The 20,983-nt window shown below is 39.6% G+C and overlaps 1 protein-coding gene across 1 annotated transcript in view; it reads left to right on the top strand.

Moving 5' to 3' along the window:
- Positions 1-4,914: 4,914 nt before the first annotated feature.
- LOC110535279 (melanoma receptor tyrosine-protein kinase) overlaps positions 4,915-20,983 on the top strand; it is a 49,244-nt gene continuing 33,175 nt past the window's right edge. The window contains exon 1 of the mRNA XM_021620183.3: positions 4,915-5,486. Coding sequence (XP_021475858.3) covers positions 5,408-5,486 — 79 coding nt within the window. The 5' untranslated portion in view covers positions 4,915-5,407. The remainder of the gene's footprint in view (positions 5,487-20,983) is intronic.

The following is a 20,983-nucleotide window of genomic DNA, read 5'->3' as shown; positions in this document are numbered from 1 at the left end:
GTTGTAAAGCGTTAAGTACAGGGGCATGTTTGGGCACTGCTTTGTGTGTTTCTAAAGGAAAAGGTGTATTTCAGTGTATTTAAGGACAAATGTTGTTTAGCAATGTCCATAAGAAGAACAACTTCTGAGATGTGTTGTACGGTGTATCATATTACAGCAGGTCACATACTGCAACACATTTCGAACAAACAGGTCCTCCCCAACTGGTCAACTGGGGACTTTATTTTCAACTGGACTTCTCTTACCTTATCATACACGGCAGGTTGTGATTTGAACAAAACAGTTGCATGAAAACATTCCGACAGAGTAGTTCATTAATTTTGCTCTTAGGCATCCTGCTGGATACTCACACTGGTTAGAAGACGTGGTAAACCTGTTAGCATTATGATTCAGATGACCTTGGTTGGACAGTTTTTGTTTCTTAGCAATGTGGGATTATGTGTCCTTTACTACAGCCATTTCCCTGCAACTATAAGACAAGTAAATAAAATGTAAGACAGGGATATTTAAATGAGTTATCTGCACATTTCTTGGCCATATTCTGTTTTAAATTGTCAATAAAGTGGATATTTCAGCCCAGATTTTCTGTCTGCAGGTCTTGAGTTTTTGCTTCCGCTCAGTGGTTAAGAAGGCACTTCCGAATTCATTTCATTCACTGTCACCTAATGTACGAAAATAAGAACGGTAACCCATTTGCCATAATGCTTTGTGTACTCAAATGCATAGTTCGCAAAGTAATTTGTCGCATGTTGAAAGCTTTTTTAAACTCGAACAAACATAGTTTAATAATGCATTGTGCTTTGAAGGTCCAGTGAGTGCATCATGTTTACAACACAGTAGACCTCAAACTATATTTTATGTCAAGTCTGATTTATGAATAGTTTGTGATAACAGAGTGGTTTTACATCAAATTATATTGTGGAAGAGAAATTGTGGAAGAGAAATATGAGCTTCAAGTTCCTTATCACTAAGAAATGAACATGGTCCACACATACCCACACAGTCGTGAAAAGGGCACGGCAGCGCCTCTTCTCCCTCAGGAGGCTGAAAAGACTCTGCATGGGCCCTCGGATCCTCAAAAAGTTCTACAGCTGCAACATCAAGAGCAGCTTGACTGGCTGCATCACCACTTGGTATGCACCACCCTCGACCACAAAACGCTACAGAGGGTGGTGCGGACAGCCCAGTACATCACTGGGACCGAGCTCCCTGCCATTCAGGACCTCTATATCAGACGGTGTCAGAGGAAGGCCTGAAAAGTTGCCAAAGACTTCTGCTACAATCCAACAAACAAACATACGCAAACACACACATACTTTCATACTTATCATTGACTGATGCTACTTGGTTCTTTATTTACTATTATTATTATTAACTATCCTTATGCCAAATCAAGTTACCCTGTCTTTATGTACAATACACCAAAATATAAATGCAACATGTAAAGTGTTGGCCCCATGTTTCATGAGCTGAAATAGAAGATCCCAGAAATGTTACATACACACAAAAAGCTGATATATCTCAAATGTTGGGCACAAATTTGTTTACATCCCTGTTAGTGATTTATCCTTTGACAAGATAATCCATCCACCTGACAGGTGTGGCTTGTCCTGAAGCTGATTAAACAGCATGATTATTAGACAGGTGCGCCTTGTGCTGGGGACCGTAAAGGGCTACTCTAAAATGTGCCCCACGGTGGCAGTGGGGTTATGGTATGGGCAGGCATAAGCTACAGACAATGAACACAATTGTATTTTATCGACGGCAATTTGAATGCACAAAGATGCCGTGACGAGATCCTGAGGCCCATTGTCATGCCATTCATCCGCCTTCATCACCTCATGTTTCAGCATGATAATGCACGGCCCCATGCCGCAAGGATCTTCTAAACAAATTTCCTGGAAGCTGAAAATCTCCCAGTTCTTCCATGGCCTGCATACTCACCAGACATGTCACCCATTGAGCATGTTTGGGATGTTCTGGATTGACGTGTAAGACAGCAGCGTGTTCTAGCATGTTCCCGCCAATATGCAGCAACTTCACACGGCCATTGAAGAGGAGTGGGACAACATTCCACAGGCCACAATCAACAGCCTAATCAACTCTATGCAAAGGAGATGTGTCACACTGCATGAGGCAAATCATGGCCACACAAGATACCGAATGGTTTTCTGATGCACACCCTTACCTTTTTTAAGGTATCTGTTACCAACAGATGCATATCTGTATTCCCAGTCATGTGAAATCCATAGATTAGGGCCTAATTTATTTATTTCAATGGACTGATTTCCTTATATGAACTGTAACTTTAAAATAGTTGCATTTCTATTTTTGTTCAGAATACATACTATATTTACCTCAAATACCTGGTACCCCTGGACAGAGATATGGTACTGGTACTCTGTGTATATAGCTTCATTATTGTGTATTTTATTACTCTTGCGTTATTTATATATTTGTAATAATTGTTTTATCATTGGAAAGGGCTCATAAGCAATAATTTCACAGTAAAGTCTAAACCTGTTGTATTCAGCGAATGTGACAAATAAAATATGATTTGATGTGATTTCAAAAAAACATAAAACACCATCAAATCTAAAATCTTGCCTTTACACAAGTTTCAAGGAAAGACCGGATGTGAACCACTGCTATACTCATACATCTTAAAGTTCTAACTGTGCTGTACAGTAACCCGATTCAACAAGGGCCCTTTACCATTGTAGCGCTAATACCTACTGGGAGGAGATTAGGTCATTTGCTTTGGCTGAGAATCATGTCCCACTTGTTTTTGTGACAACACTAAACTACAATATGTTCAGACCTGTATAACCATAATCAAATACATGATCGACAATAAACTTATATAATTCCTTAGTAGGGGCTGTATGTTGCCACAATGTTCTTTTTAAAAATGTATTTAATGTTTTTTATTGCTGTGTTGCATTAAGGGCCTTGTATATACTTGCTCTGTGGTTGCACAATCAGCCTGCCATTTCCTGAATCGCAAACAAATTGTCCAGAACAAGAGAATTGTATGCCCAACTGTTTTCATAACATTTGTCATTGATGTGCAATCTGACTACAGTATTCAATGGTATGTTTGATACATCAGATGTGTTGTGTCATCCAAATCAAGTGATCCCTTGATTGAGGAAATTGTTTCATGGAGACTGGTGCTGTGTGGGTTTATATCAAAACTGCCATTGTATTGTTCTGCCATTGAAAATTCTGGTTCATACCTACCAAGCTATGCACAACTCTGGTCCCAAGTACCTGTCTGACCTCATCCTACCCTCCTGCCCCACACGCACCCATCACTCCTCCAGGTCAGTCTCCCTTCAGCAGACTCACAGCAAACTACAAACTATGGGTGACAGGGCTTTGAGATGTGCAGCTCCTCGGCTGTGGAACGCACTTATAGCCACTGTCAGGGCTGCAGAGTCTCTGGCCTCGTTTAAGACACAAGTTAAAGACAGAGCTGTTCAGAAACGCTTTCAAGGTCCTATGTTAATTCTGTTAATCCTGTCCACCGGATCTGACAACGCCTGTATATAGCTTTGATTGCTGTCTGTTTACAATGTTCTGTGTTTTGGATTGTTCTTATAATGGTCTTTTTGATTTTCTTCAGAACCTTGGGTGTGAGCGAATTTCTTAACAAATAAAAATGTGTTATTATCATTATTATTATTAGTTTAGAATAATACTTAGAGATGTATGATCTTAATTTGAACCAGTTTGCTATAGCAGGAAAATAATCCTGCAGCAACAAGAAATGTGAATTATGTGAATTATAATTAATTGGAATTTTTTTTGTAGAGGTTGATACATTTTTTGTTAGGGCAAATCATGTCTCACATTTTAAAGTGGAAATTACAAACTGTAGAAGCCTTTTTAAACCTCGTTTCCTGACGTGCAGGAAAATTCTCAGCAACAAAAGATCCTACAGTTGACAGGGAGAGTACAGATGTGCGAAGGTAGACGAAAGTAGCTGAGAGGAGAATTTAAACTAATCCTACCTGCCTGGAGCAGGAGGAGGGTGGCACTTGTGGTTTATTTGAAGTTACCCGCAGCATTTGTGATTCACGAGAGCTTGTCAAATCTAGAGGTCTTCACCAGGTTTGCCTTGCCAGGATCTTATTATTTTACCATATCCAAATGAACAACCTGGTCTCAGAGCATTTTGAATGATTCTGTATGTAAATCAGAGACACTCAATTTAGTATTATATGCTACGTTTCATATGGTATGTATTAATTTGTGGATGTCCATCACACAAATTACAATTCGGATTATATGTTACGAATTTGCCAACTGTACAATATATTAAATATTTGCAAAAAGTACAATATGTTAAGAATTCTGCCTAGGTGGCTAACATTAGCTATGTAGCTTGCTAACGTTAGCTAGGCTAGGGGTTAAGGTTAGGGCTAAGTTTAGGAGTTAAATTGAAGGGTTAAGGCTAGGGTTTGGGTAAGGGTAAGGGTTAGCTAAAAAGGCTATGGTTAGGGGAAGGGTTAGCTAACATGTTAAGTAGTTGCAAAGTAGCTAAAATGTAGTAAGTAGTTGAATAGGTGCTAAAATGCTAAAGTTGTCCGTGATGAGATTCAAACGCGCAACCTTTGGGATGCTAGATCTTCACTTATATCCCATCCCTTAAGTTACCATCTATCTTATGTAACCATACCAAACAGTTTCATACTAATTTAAGTGTCCCGGATTTACATTGACTATGTTACATCTAGTCTATGAGACCAGGCTGCAATGAAATACAGAGTTCGTTGACCTGCTCAACAACAGATCCTGTCACTCACCATAGAAGGGCATGTTGTGATAGCCTGAGTCTGCATTTCACATCTGACCACCTGACGATGCACATTTTAAGGAATAAGACGGTGTTTACTGACATTCCATTGTGAGTGAGCTGAAATGTCATAATAACATAATAACAATAACAAACATCTTCAACAAACAAACGGGTGTCTTATACAATAGCTTGCAATAAAGTAGCCTAGGCATACATAGTCTACTTTACAATACGAACATAAACAACCGAAACAACGTTGCTTGAAGGTTTAAATATTTGAGGCAAAGCCTATGACTGTGAAAGGCAATGATTGAAATAATTTTCTACTTACCTGCATTGCTGTCGAACGATCCTCCTTCCGAATGACGTCAAAACACTTCAAAGTTGCTCTGACTGCTATTCTGGAGAAAAAAAGAGAGGACCCTTCTCCGGGAAAAGAGAGAGTGCCAGCGCAACTAAGTCCCACCCAAACAGGCTACACCTATTACCTCCCCCTGGACGTAAAACGGGGGTAGATACATCACACAAACTTAGTATTGTTCGCCCAAGACTATGGACAAGTTTCTCCTGCAATTTCATTGAATATAACACATTTTGGAAACAATGCGACCTGGAAGTGGAATAGTTATTGCTGCCTTGTTCAGCCTGGGCTGCAGCATGACACTGACAGCGGACAAGAAAGGTAAGTGTGAGACCGACTTTTACACGTATTTGCTTGTGGGGAATTTGGTAAAATTAGGAAAATAGTAGGGAATAGTAGGCCAGTCTAGGCTAATTACTTGAACGGAATGATAGACAACTATGAATGACAATTCTTCTGGATATACCACAGTATAACATATACATTTTATAGGGGACACCGACAGCATGTTGCCTAATACTGAAGAAGTTTTACATGATTTCAAAAGCAACTCTCTCTATGGATCAGTAGAAAAAGATACACAGTAGTATGTATGTAGGCTGATACACTTAAATAAATTGCACTTAAAAAAAACGTTTTAAAATGAATAGTATAGTATAGTATTGACATATGCAAGCTATTTAGCCTACCTTGCTGAACACCTACCTCATGGCTTCAGATATTTATCTCTACAATGTTGTTCCTGTCACTGCATTACTGTCTTAAAGTAATTGTCCAGTGTTTCCAGGTTTTTATTAAATATTACCTATAATTAATAAGAATATGAGTAAAATAGTTTTCCTTCCCCCAAAAATGTCATTAAGTATGTTAAAAAGCATGTTTTCTGATGTTGGAATGGTGTGGGCGTATACCTTTATTAAAAATATTAACGCAAGTAGACTGCTGATTGGCCAGCTCGTCCTCCTCAGGAGGATGACCTCATCCTCTATCAAGAAATAGCAAGCATTTTTAAATAGTCTGTTTGAGATACAAGTTTGAGGTGGGTTTTTTTTAATGGTTTTTCTCTCCAATTTATACTTTGGCCACAAATACGAGTATATGATGAGTCAACAACATTATTAGTTAACAAAATAGGAACTTTTTAGATTTTCACTGGACAGTTAATTTAAGTCTATTTCTAAGCAAAATAATAATTTTAATATTCTGAACAGAAACACAATAAATTAAGCAGAAATTGCATCACACAGTGGTAAAATGCTTCACTCCTTACACATCAAACATAACACCTCAAACTTCAAATTAAAATGCAACAGTCATCTTTATTTATTTTTTACCCAGCGGCAGATAGCCTAGCGGTTAAGAGCATTGGGTCAGTTACCAAAAAGTAGACTTAGAGTCGACAAGGTGAAAAATCTGTCGATGAGCCCTTGAGCAAAGCCCTTAACCCTATTTTCTCCTGTAAGTCGCTCTGTATAAGAGTGTCTGCTAAATGACTAAAATGTCAATGTAAAATGGACAAAAGTAACCCACAAGGAGTTGCAAAGCTGCTGTGGGACTGTCCAACCCTCCTCCTTGTCTAAACTGTCTTGGCACATTAGCCACCCCTGGGAAAGAGGAGACAAAATCTGGTACGGTGTTGTGCCAAAGTTTGTCTCCAGTCCAGATGGTGGTGATGACAGACGGCTGTCCCCTATGGAGCAGGGACTGCCCCATGTCCCCCTGGCTCCCCTGTGGACCTCCACTTGCAGTAGGAGACCCTCTAATCTGGCCATAGTGTTAGCTGTCTGTCAAAACACAGCAGATTGTTTGCTAGCAGGTTGTGGATATGTGTGATCTGGTTGGGGTTTTGTTTGGGGGTGTTGGGCAAAAGGCATTTCTATTCTAATCAAAATGGATGGAACATGTTAGTATATATTCTATTCTATTTTACATTTCTCAATTTAATGTGCCGTCATACAGAGAGTGTTAAAAAAATCACTGGTTAAAAAAAATAAACATTAGACATATTTAGCAGTTAAACATAAACTGTGATATAGAAGAATTCACAGTTGTGTTTGATGGAAATGTAGGGACTTGGAAATTCTAGTGAGCCATTATAAAGTCTGATTTATTTAATAATCTATTGAGCACCAGGGAAGGAAGATTTTCCTTTTTAGTTACTAAAATGGATGCAAATTGAGCTATATAATGCTGACATGATTTTCTTATATGTTTCTGTAATTAAAAGACCTCTCATCACGAGAGAAAATAATTGAGTTATTGTTCTTTTTTTGAGTCAGAATAGCTGACGGATCCTTTTCTTTGTCTGGCCTGACACAACAGCTTCAACAAAAGGTATATCTTGGAAGGACCCTTGCTTAATGCCCACACCCAAATTATCCTGGTTTGTGTGTGTGTGTGTGTGTATGCCAATTAGTGTTAATCTTCAGTACATTGTCTGAATTGACAAGACTGTTCCTGTGTCATAAACTTGACTCCTTAGGAATGTTCCCTCTGTTTCCACTATAACACAGACCTTTAAGAAAACATGTACAGAATTAGCATTGTTAATAATAAGGATCATTGGTACAGTATGTCAGTGTAATTGTGGTCTGTTCTCAATATCTTTTTAGAATTCATTAACTGAGTGATAATAGCAATGTAACAATGTCCTTGATAAAATGAACACAGTTATTTAATGCACGTAAAGAGAATGTGCATAGAGTAGATTGGAAGAGCCATCTCAAATTGATGTTAGGAATGTCTTGTTCATATGACACTGGTTCAGTTTATACCAGGGATGCTGAAGTAACATTTGCTGTTGTTTTGATTCAATGAATGTTATTGTTCTCTAAAACTCTTGCCAGACTCTCAATGGCAGCTGTCTGCATTTAATCGTAATTTTATTTTGTCAAGGGGCGTCATGGGTTTTGTTTTGTTACGCCACTCTGTCTGTGGCCTCGAACAGTTTTAAATACAGTCAAAGCAGCCATACAGAGCTCATCAGACCTAAACACATTAGAATGACAGTCCTGCAAAGCTGTAGTAGGTCTTTAATGAGTCAAACAGTCAATGTAACAGCTTTTAATCCATTGACAGAACATCCAGGCAGGTTGCAAACATTCCAGGACTTTAAGAACCCTGCGGAGCATACTGTAATGGTGTGGTGTTATGGCTCACCAAAGGTCTCACCTATTGTACAGGGGAAGAGTTAAAACAACACACCAGATAGGGCACACAACTGATTTAGAATTATTTTATAGAATGAGAAGGTAAGGTGGAACTCGTTCCGACAGTTTGTGACATAAGTAATTGGGTTTAAAATGGCCTTCATGTGGACATCCTCTATATATCCTGTCTGTATGTCAAGTCAAGTGTTCATAAAAACACATACAGTATCAAGTATTTCAGTTTGAAATGCAATGCTAAGACAGTAAACTCTCGCCTTAATTGTGACCTTGCGTACGTGCGTATCAACAACACAAAGTTATCACAAAACATTTGAACGAAAGCAATCCATTTGAGAAAAAGAAACATTTATTTCTTTCTTCCTCAAGATTAGAAAATCAGTTCAAGGAAAACTCCAAAAGATAGTTTTTGGGTGGAGTTTTCCTTTAAGTTCGTCTGCCTCACCTGTTCCAAAAACGTGTGGCGTCATGTTCTGGACTGGATTTCCCTAGGCTCCATTTATGACAGTATTTCTACCCATCAAACTGTGCACTCTAATCCTACCTGGAATGCTTGTAACGCCTCTGTTTCAAATCATGAAAGTATGGGCTCTATTCAATCTGGATTGCTGAAGTGTAAATAGAAATGTGAAGGTGTTTTCTGATTGAGCCGAGATATGCGTTTACCGTGAATGCAGTCTCCGCTAAAAAAAACATTGCCTTTAATTTTCAATCATGCTGTAACGTTGAACTTCAGTGATACAGACTGAATCGAGGCCTAAGTATCGAAGTACATTGAAAGGAAGTTGTCAAAATTTCAATCAACTTTTGTTTTTTTAAAAGCTTGATGAGTGAAAGATTTTGATTGGTATGAATGTCATTGACATTTTCTTTTACTTGTTCTTTAGACCACTATCTAAAGGACACCTAATCAGTTTGACTGGAGGAACCTTAAAAACCTCTTGAGTGTAGGGGGCAGTATTTTGATGTTTGGATGAAAAACGTACCCAAATGAAACTGCCTATTTCTCAGGCCCAGAATCTAGAATATGCATATCATTGTCAGATTAGGATAGAAAATATTCTAAAGATTCCAAAACTGTCAAAATATTGTCTGTGAGTATAGCAGAACTGATATTGCAGACGAAAACCTGAGGAAAATCCAACCAGGAAGTGCCTAAGAGAAACGATTCTCCCTGTTCCATTGCATGCCTATCCTCCATTTAAAGGGATATCAACCAGATTCCTTTTCATATGGCTTCCACACGGTGTGAACAGTCTTCAGACATAGTTTCAGGCTTTTATTTTGAAAAATTAGCAAGAAAGATCACATCGTGTCATTGGATGGCTGGGTGTCAGCAGCGTTTTGCATGCGCCAACAGAGTGGAGCCAACATTTTCTCTCTCTCTCCTATTGAAGAAGCTACAGTACAGTCCGGTTGAAATATTATCGATTATATATTGTAAAAACAACCTGAGGATTAATTATAAAAAAACATTTGACATGTTTCTTCCAACTTTACGGATACTATTTGGAATTTTTGTCTGCTCCGTCGTGACTGCTCGAGTCTGTGGATTTCTGAACATAACGTGCCAACCAAATGGAGATATTTCAGATATAAAAATAATCTTTATGGAACAAAAGGAACATTTATTGTGTAACTGGGAGTCTCTTGAGTGCAAACATCCAAAGATCATCAAAGTTAAGCGATTCATTTTATTGCTCTTCTGACTTTCGTGACCAATCTACTTTGCTGCTAGCTGTTTGTAATGTTTTGTCTGCTGAGAGAGATATCCTTACATAAACGCTTGGTATGCTTTCGCTGAATTTTTTAAATTTTAAATCTGACACGCCAGGTGGATTAACAACAAGCTAAGCTGTGTTTTGCTATATTGCACTTGTGATTTCATGAAAATTCTATATTTTTAGTAATTTAATTTGAATTTGGCGCTCTGCAATTCAGCGGATGTTGACGAAAATGATCCCGCTAACGGGATGGGTGCATCAAGATTAAAGCTAGAATCCTTAAACAATAACAAAGCGGCCACCCAACCTCTGTTAACATAAAAAGCTGAGGGACGGGACTGGTGAAATGTAACCACTCTCAAATTAAGACAGAGCTATGGATGCAAGGACTGACCATCCATGATATCAAAATTATAGTTTTAACCATGTTTGGATGCTATGCAGTGTTTGTTTACATTTACATTGTTTACAACCATTGGAGTAAACAAGCTTATATTTTGAGTTCCCATGGGCTTCGACCATTGAACTAAGCAAATGAGCAAATAAGTTATATTCTTCAAGAATCAATAGGTATACAATTTATAATTAATTTCTAAGACCCGAGTGGATATAGCAAGATTTTAGCTTTACACCTCCCTCCACAAAGAGTTACAGAAAGAGGTCCCAGATATACGACACTATATGACAGTAAATTGAACAGCATCCAAGCTGGTCAACAAATAACTTAAATATTTGTTTTTCGTCTTCCATGACTTGGCTTTTATTGTTTTAATGTTGTTTAGCATCGATTTCAATAATCTGCCTAAATACTTCAGTGTCAACAGCATTAGTTCTAATCAGCTATGTCTATGGCACAACAAGGGCACTGTCCAGCGTTGGCATTTGGCTCTAGGGTCTTCTCAAGCATACGTCGGCTATTCCCAGAACTACAAGTCCTCTCCAACCCAGAAGCCAAGCTTTCTCATTGCCGTTTTCACAAGACTAAATCAACCTTTTGAGATAAATCACGTAAATCACTATTTACTGGAAATTGATTAGAAATCAATCCAAACACTAACATTTAACATTTGATGCCACATACAATTTCAAGAACAATGTAAATACAGAACTTGTTAGCCATTTAGGCATCATCTGTTATTGAGTGTGTGAACAATGTTCCATTGATTTCAAGCCTGATTATCCAAATGTATCACCCAGGGGGAGGTCACTTGGGAGTGTGTCCACTCTGTAACACTTATCGGTGTTAGTCCAATAGCATTATATCTCACTAATCACAGCTGATCTGTTGGCTGAATTGCAATGGACTTATTTTGCTTGAACATTACTGGACTCGTTATTGAAATAGCTCTGCAGTCTTATTTGGCAAGTAAATGAAGGAAATTAACCAGAGAATTTTAAAAAAAGTTGTACATTCAGATCAGAACAAAATTATACAATAAAGGTGAAATTATGTTTACTGTAAAATAAAGAGTTTTATCATTTAGATTTTTTAAAATGTGTTTTATACCCAACTGAAGAAAAAAAAACAAGTGCAAACTCTGCACCTTGTGCAAACACTTCTAGATATAGGTCTATCTATTTGTACATTAGCAGACAGACATTTTTGTGTTGTCCCTGCGCTTGATCTCATTATTTTACTTTGGCACATCATCATAAAAGTAATTTATGGGACATATCATGCTGCATTAGTTTTGTTTGGGAAAATACCACCAATTTCCCAGGAGAAGTACTGTAGCCATTATTAAACCAATGTCTCTATTTAAAAAGATCATGGTCAGGCTAATATTTAACACATTTGTTGATGTTGTACTTATGTCCAGAAATAACTACAGACATTGGTGTTTTAAAGTAGAACAGGAGTGTTCAACCCTCCTCCTGGAGGGCTGCTGGGTCTGCAGGCTTTTTCCCCAGTCATGCTTTACACTCTGGAAAGGCTTTTTCCCCTAGTCATGCTTTACACTCTGGAAAGGCTTTTTCCCCTAGTCATGCTTTACACTCTGGAAAGGCTTTTTCCCCTAGTCATGCTTTACACTCTGTAAAGGCTTTGTCCCAGTCATGCTTTACACTCTGTAAAGGCTTTTTCCCCAGTCATGCTTTACACTCTGTAAAGGCTTTTTCCCCAGTCATGCTTTACACTCTGTAAAGGCTTTTTCCCCCAGTCATGCTTTACACTCTGGAAAGGCTTTTCCCCCAGTCATGCTTTACACTCTGTAAAGGCTTTTCCCCCAGTCATGCTTTACACTCTGTAAAGGCTTTTTCCCCCAGTCATGCTTTACACTCTGTAAAGGCTTTTTCCCCCAGTCATGCTTTACACTCTGGAAAGGCTTTTCCCCCAGTCATGCTTTACACTCTGTAAAGGCTTTTCCCCCAGTCATGCTTTACACTCTGTAAAGGCTTTTTCCCCCAGTCATGCTTTACACTCTGTAAAGGCTTTTTCCCCCAGTCATGCTTTACACTCTGTAAAGGCTTTTTCCCCCTGTCATGCTTTACACTCTGTAAAGGCTTTTTCCCCCTGTCATGCTTTACACTCTGTAAATGCTTTTTCCCCCTGTCATGCTTTACACTCTGTAAAGGCTTTTTCCCCCAGTCATGCTTTACACTCTGTAAAGGCTTTTCCCCCCAGTCATGCTTTACACTCTGGAAAGGCTTTTTCCCCCAGTCATGCTTTACACTCTGTAAAGGCTTTTCCCCCAGTCATGCTTTACACTCTGTAAAGGCTTTTTCCCCCAGTCATGCTTTACACTCTGTAAAGGCTTTTTCCCCCAGTCATGCTTTACACTCTGTAAAGGCTTTTTCCCCCAGTCATGCTTTACACTCTGGAAAGGCTTTTTCCCCCAGTCATGCTTTACACTCTGGAAAGGCTTTTTCCCAGTCATGCTTTACACTCTGGAATTTTACTAATCAAGATTCAAAGCTGATACTGGTGTGTTAGGACAGGGCTGGAGCAAAAACCTGCCTATCCAGTAGTTCTCCAGGAAGAGTGTTGGCTGCCCCTGGAGTAGAGATTCTCACTTGTCTTGAGTTTCCAGTATACTATCATAAAATTGGTGTTATATAGTTGTTTTCTTCAAATTGCCTGAATCCTGTCAGCGTCAAAACAGGTTTAACTCAAATATACACCATGTACACTGTGAATGTATGGTCCTTTTTGAGATGTAATATGAATTTTAGAAAACACTTCTGTAGTAACAAATAAACCATTATGCTATCTTATTTCATCTGAAACGTGTTTCTATACATGTATGTTCCTGCCTATCCAGTAGTTCTCCAGGAAGAGTGTTGGCTGCCCCTGGAGTAGAGATTCTCACTTGTCTTGAGTTTCCAGTATACTATCATAAAATTGGTGTTATATAGTTGTTTTCTTCAAATTGCCTGAATCCTGTCAGCGTCAAAACAGGTTTAACTCAAATATACACCATGTACACTGTGAATGTATGGTCCTTTTTGAGATGTAATATGAATTTTAGAAAACACTTCTGTAGTAACAAATAAACCATTATGCTATCTTATTTCATCTGAAACGTGTTTCTATACATGTATGTTCCACCTCCTCGTTAACTGCACTATCTAATTTAAAGCAGCCTTAATTTAATTTTCTAAAAAATGTAACATAAAGCTGCTGGTACACCTTCCTGTCTTTGTTGGCAACATTTACTGAAAGGGGAACTGCTCAGTGAATAATATTATTGTCTCTCGCTACATACTCTGTGAGAGACAGGGAGACATCTAAAGCCAGATCTCAAAATCTCGAGTCCAAAGTGTTGTGAAATACTGTCTCGCTGGGGAAAAACAAAAATCCTGTCGCTGAGTTGATTCTTCTTATGTGGTGTTGTTTTCATATGGAAATTATTCAGACCAGTCAGTCATGGTGATTAAATGCGAGACATTCACCTAGGAGAGAACAGATTTTGTGTTCCTATTGAGATAAGAAGCTAAAAAGCCCTTCTATTCGTTAAGAGAGTGACATGCCCCTCTTGCTGTTTCAGCACAGGTGTCAGAAAGCAGATTACAGTTTTTTTGTGGAAGACACAATTCTTAGAATGAATCTGGATCTAAGATTACTATTGCGTAGTAAACCACACCTTATTTTTCACAAAAGACAGGAAATGAATCCAAAATAAAGTCCGAAGGGAGACAGCATGGTTTATATGACAGTGCGTCTGTGAAAGAGTGAATGCATTTGTGACTTACTGGATGTGTGACAGAGTAAGCTAATATGTTTGAAGATCTAATTAATTATGTTTCCTCAACCCAATTTCCTGCCATTTTACTCATGTTTGTTTCCTCCCATTTAAATCTTCCTTCCTGCTTTGACAAACAAGGCCTGTTTTTTTATCCTCATTGCCATGTTGAAACATCAGGGTCACCTGCCTCTGCCTCAGTTCAGTGTTGACTTTGACAGATTTCACCTTCCAGTCTTCACTGAAATCAAACATCCCTGAACTGCCATAGCAGGGGTTTGTCAAAGAACATGTACTGTACTTAACAAGTGATAGATGGCTCAATTGACTCCTGTGCTTCATGTGGGAGGAGGAGAAAAACACGTTAGAATTTCTGCTCTAGATCAAAATCAATAACGTTCTTGTGACGCTTGGTGGTGGGCTTCAATGTAAATAACATCCTGTAAATCGTATTGATTTGACCCCCCCCCCCAAAGGGTTTGTTTGACCGATGTTGGACTTACACGAAAGGTGTGTTCTGTATTTTAAAGTGATTTCCCAGGTTGCTAATATACATGTGTCATCCATTGTAGGGTCTGACTAGGGCATAGACACCAAGACTGCAGCTTTGTTATTTTTAGACTGATCTGAATGGTTGTGAATTGATGACCCACACTTGAAGTGAGGGATGTACCAACAAGTGCAAAATTGCCTTTTCTTGCGGGAAACGACCGATTAATTTGTGTTTATGCATGCATTGTGCATCGGTACAATAGTCATGCAACTTTACAGCATCAGTATTTCGACGTTCATTCCCGTTACAGAGATAATCTGGAATTGGTACATCCATTTCTGGCTTTAGAGGAATGCAGTTAAATGGTAGAGGGACAGGTTATAGATTATGCCTTAAAACTGATTATTGTAATCAAGTCAAATTAGAGTCACAAGAATATGATTTCTCCTGATTATTTAATTTAGAAAAATAGTAGCGTGCTATGTAGGACTATGCATACTAACATGTTAACTTTGGTTTTACTTGGTTGCTTACCAGGCACTAGCCAGGGCACTTGACTGTTTCTGCATTCAACAACGTTAGCCATATCAATGCCTTGCCAATGCAAGACAACAACTAGTTAGCTAAAGCCAAAACAGACTGGCACCCAAGCTAGCCAAACACACCCCTATAATTCAACAGATGGTAAAACTCTAAAAAGACATTCGGAATCGGTACCACCCTCTATTCTTGCTGATACCACGTTCCCATAGTAGACATAGAGAGAGGGATATATAAAGAAGACCATGGTGAAAGAAAAAAGTGTTAAAGATAAAACCAAGGGTTGAACGGCCAAACACAGAAAACGGGGTCGACAGCCTTTTGAATGAGGGTAAATAACAGAAAGTCCAAGTTCTCTGGCCTTGACAGGGGAACACAGGGGATAAATCTGTTGGCCAATTAACTGAGCCGTGTGCTGCTACTTCAAATGCAGTCCACTGCCTGCCACTGAGATTTACACGCTTTTCATCTGCGGGCTTTAGGGGAGAAAGAGTTAGATTTTTATCAGTCCACAGCATATTTATATTAGTGCCTCGTGGGATTGTTTATGCAAAATAAAATAAAAAACAGATCCTTTCAACACCTTTCATGCACTGACCACACAGCATCGGACCTGGGTTCTAGTAGTGTAAAAAATATTCAAATACTTTTAGCTGTGCTTGACTGAGCATACCTGGCACAATTGAACCAATGGAATAGTCCCAAAAGTGCCAACAAAACCCATCTGGCTCTCAAGGCAGGTTCAAGCAAATATTCAAAAGATTTGAAAGATTTTTAGCACTATTTGAACCCAGGTCTGTTGTGCATACTCACTCGGCAGGGTGGTTTCCCCTAACGTTATTGTACCAGAGACAGGCAGGCTATCGGGCCATTCTCCTTAGAAGACCCACCGATTAAACTACAGTAAAAAATAGTGCTGTTGAATGCGGAATGAGGCAGCCGTCAGTTTGTTGTTTTATAAAGTTTTGAAAGTGTCTGAAAAAGTGTTGTATTGTAAAAGTTTGGTTACTAGCTAGCTACCTTTTGATTTGGATCCCGTGACGCGGTTGGCATCAGTTGCTGGGACTGCTGCTATCTGTCCAGGGATCCTGCTGACCGAGGGTCTTTTGATGAGCTGCTTTGTTTAGCAGTTAGCCTAGCTGCCACTGTTAGCTGTCTATCAAGCTAGCGGGGTTTCCTTGAGGGCTGGAATTCAGCCCGTGACGTGGTTAGCCCTTGTTGCTGGGACCGTGGATTGTCCTGTGCTTGTGGCTGTCTACATCCCTACAGTTTGTTGCTGTTTCCATCTTCCCTGTGACCTGCCCTGTCTGGAATTGTGGGGAGTAACAGCATAGCCTACGTTGCTACCATGATAAAGACCAAATCCAATGGGAGTATCGTTGAGGGCAGTGGGGTCTCTCTATCACAGGTGAAGGATCTTTTAAACAAACAAAAATAGTTCTACAAGCAGTTGTTACAGCAATAAGAAAATAGCTTGTTGTGTTGTGTCCAAATACTGGTAGAGTCAACTAATAAAATAATGGAGGACCTGACCAGAAAGGTCCAGGACCTGAAGAACAGTTTGCAGTTCTCCCAGGGTCAGCTCGATGAGTTTAAACAGGAAAATGGCAAGATGACAACAGTCTGTAAGTCATTGAGTGAGGACATTAGTTCTGTATGTGAATTCACGATAACAATGACAGAGATCTCTGATTATCTTGAGGGACAATCAAGGCGGAACAACATTGTTGTAGATGGAATTGTAGAATCTCCACATGAGACCTGGATGGAGTCCGAGGACAAAGTGAGGGAAATGATATCGGAGAAACTGAAATTGGACCACAGGAAGATTGAGTTGGAGTGCGCCCACAGGACTGGAAAACCCAACACCGGCCTAGGTGACAGACCCAGGCCAATAGTCATCAAGTGATTACTTCATTGGCAAAGTGGGCAAACTGAAGCAGGAATTGCCAACAATGAACAGTTAGCCATCGTATTCATGCATAAGAAGAAAAATAAGAAAAAAAGGTAGAATTTTGTAAAGTTAGTGTGGGACAGGTGGAAAAATGATTGTCATCGATGAATAATGACATACCTCCTGGCATTGACAACATACTGTAGATGGAAGGCTACTGAGGATGGTAGCTGACTCTATGGCCACTCCTATCTGTCATTTTCTTAATCTGAGTCTAGAGGAAGGTGTTTGTCCTCAGGCCAAAGTTGTTCCACTTGCCAAGAGTGGTAAAGCGGCCTTTACTGGTTCTAACAGCAGACCAATCAGCTTGCATGCCAGCTCTTGAAAACTGTTGGAAAAAAATGTTTGACCAAACACAATGCTGTTTCTCTGTGAACAAATTGACAACCGACTTTCAGCATGTTTATAAAGAAGGGCACTCAACATGTACTGCACTGAAACAAATGACTGATGATTGGTTGAAAGAAAAGGATAATAAGAATATATTATTGACCAAAACCTGTTGAGAAAACATGTGTTTTATGGGTTTTCATCCTCTGTGATATTGTGGATTCAGAGCTATGCATCTAATAGAAGTTATTTCATGGAAGCTTCTTTTATGTCAAACATGTAGGGTGTGGTGTACCAGTCCTATACTTTTTTACCAATGACATGCCACTGGTATTAAACAAAGCCTGTTTGTCCATGTATGCTGAAGATTCAAACATATGCGTGTCAGCATCCACAGCTAATTAAGTCACTGAAACCCTTAACAAGGAGTTGCAGGCAGTTTTGGAATGGGTGGGCAGTAATAAACTGGTCCTGAACATCTCTAAAACTAAGAGCATTGTATTTGATACAAATCATTCCCTAAGTTCTAGACCTCAGGTGCATCTGGTAATGAATGGTGTGGTAGTTTAACAAGTTGAGGAGACTAAATTACTTTGTGTTACCTTAGATTCTAAACTGTCATAGTCAAAACATATAACGCCCTTTCACTGTCAACTGCATTTATTTTCAGCAAACTTAACATGTGTAAATATTTGTATGAACATAACAAGATTCAACAACTGAGACATAAACTGAACAAGTTCCACAGACATGTGACTAACAGAAATGGAATAATGTGTCCCTGAACAAAAGGGGGGCAAAATCAAAAGTAACGGTGTAGCCACCAGCTGCATTAACTTCTTTGGGATAGGGGGCACATTTTCACTTTTGGATGAATAGCGTTCCCAGAGTAAACTGCCTCCTACTCTGTCCCAGATGCTAATATATGCATATTATTATTAGTATTGGATAGAAAACACTATGAAGTTTTTAAAACTGTTTGAATGATGTCTGTGAGTATAACAGAACTCATATCAAAAATCCAAACAGGAAGTGGGAAATCTGAGGTTTGTCGTTTTTGAACTCAGCCCCTATCGAATACACAGTGGGATATGGGTCATTTTGCACTTCCTATGGCTTCCACTAGATGTCAACCTTCTTTATAACGTTGTTTCAGGCTTCTAGTGTGAAGGGGGGCCGGATGAGAGCTGTTTGACTAAGGGGTCTGGCAGCAGCCTCCTTCTCAGTCATGCGCATTTCACATGAGAGGTAGCTCTCGTTCCATTGCAGACAATGGAATTCTCCGGTTGGAACATTATTGAACATTTATGATAAAAACATCCTAAAGATTGATTCTATACTTAATTTGACAAGTTTCTACGACCTGTAATATAACTTTTTGAACTATTCGTCCGATGTTCGGTCGGACCTGAACGCGCGTTTGGATTTGTTTACCAAACGCCATAAAAAAAAGAAGCTATTTGGACATAATTGATGAACTTTATGGAACAAATCAAACTTTTATGGTCGAACTGGGATTCCTGGGAGTGTATTCTGATGAAGATCATGGTAGGTAAGTGAATATTTATAATGCTATTTCTGACTAATGTTGACTGCGCAACATGGCAGATATTTATTTTGGCTGTTTTGGGCTCTGAGCGCCGTACTCAGATTATGCTTTTTCCGTAAAGTAAAAAAAAAATCTGACACAGCGGTTGCATTAAGGAGAAGTTTAACTATATTTCCATGTATAACACATGTATTGTCATATATTTTATATTTATTTATAATGAGTATTTCTGTAAATTCATGTGGCTCTCTGCAAAATCACTGCATGTTTTGGAACTACTGAACATAACACGCCAATGTAAAATTAGATTTTTGGATATAAATATGAACTTTACCGAACAAGACATACATGTATTGTGTAACATGAAGTCCGACGAGTGTCATCTGATGAAGATCATCAAAGGTTAGTGATTCATTTTATCCCTATTTGTGCTTTTTGTGACTCCTATCTTTGGCTGGAAAAAATGGCAGGGTTTTTCTGTGAGTTGGTGGTGACCTAACATAATCGTTTGTAGAGCTTTCGGTGTAAAGCATTTTTTAAATCAGACACTGTGGCTGGATTAATGAGAATTGTATCTTTAAAATGGTGCCTAATACTTGTATGTTTGAGAAATTTGATTTATGAGATTTCTGTTGATTCGTATTTGGCGCCCTGCAATTTCATTGGCTGTTGGCGAGGGGTTCCCAGACAGGTTAAGTACTGCAGTGCATCTCCTCCTCATGGACTGCACCAGATTTGCCAGTTCTTTTTTTAATTATTATTTTATTTCACCTTTATTTAACCAGGTAGGCTAGCTGAGAATAAGTTCTCATTTAAAACTGCGACCTGACCTTCTTTCTGTGAGATGTTACCCCACTCTTCCACCAAGGCACCTGCAAGTTTCTGGACATTTCTGGGGGGGAATGGCCCTAGCCCTCACCCTCCGATCCAACAGGTCCCAGGCGTGCTCAATGGGATTGAGATCTGGGTTCTTCACTGGCCATGGCAGAACACTGACATTCCTGTCTTGCAGGAAATCACGCACAGAACGAGCAGTATGGCTGGTGGCATTGTCATGCTGGAGGGTCATGTCAGGATGAGTCTGCAGGAAGTGTACCACATGAGGGAGGAGGATGTCTTCCCTGTAACGCACAGCGTTGAGTTTGCCTGCAATGAAAACAAGCTCAGTCCGATGATTCTGTGACACACAGAATTCTGCCCCAGACCATGATTCTGCCCCAGACCATGACGGACCCTCCACCTCCAAATTGATCCCACTCCAGAGTACAGGCCTCGGTGTAACGCTCATTCCTTCGACGATAAACGCAAATCCGACCATCACCCCTTTTGAGACAAAAGCGTCACTCGTCAGTGAAGAGCACTTTTTTCCAGTCTTGTCTGGTCCAGCGACGGTGGGTTTTGTGCCCATAGGCGACGTTGTTGCCGGTGATGTCTGGTGAGGACCTGCCTTACAACAGGCCTACAAGCCCTCAGTCCAGCCTCTCTCAGCCTATTGCGGACATTCTGAGCACTGATGGAGGGATTGTGCGTTCCTGGTGTAACTCGAGCAGTTGTTGTTGCCATCCTGTACCTTTCCCGCAGGTGTGATGTTCGGATGTACCGATCCTGTGCAGGTGTTGTTACACGTGGTCTGCCACTGCGAGGATAATCAGCTGTCCGTCCTGTAGCGCTGTCTTAGGCATCACACAGTACAGACATTGCAATTTATTGCCCTGGCCACATCTGAAGTCCTCATGCTTCATTGCTGCATGCCTAATGCCCATGTTCACGCAGATGAGCAGGGACCCTGGGCATCTTTCTTTTTGTGTTTTTCAGAGTCAGTAGAAAGGCCTCTTTAGTGTCCAAAGTTTTCATAACTGTGACCTTAATTGCCTACCGTC

This window comes from Oncorhynchus mykiss, chromosome 11 (assembly GCF_057628025.1).
Source record: "Oncorhynchus mykiss isolate SJ-2025 chromosome 11, ASM5762802v1, whole genome shotgun sequence".
Taxonomy (NCBI): Eukaryota; Metazoa; Chordata; class Actinopteri; order Salmoniformes; family Salmonidae; genus Oncorhynchus; species Oncorhynchus mykiss.
Note: the sequence above shows the minus strand (reverse complement) of the source record. Positions and strands in the feature narration are given on the sequence as shown.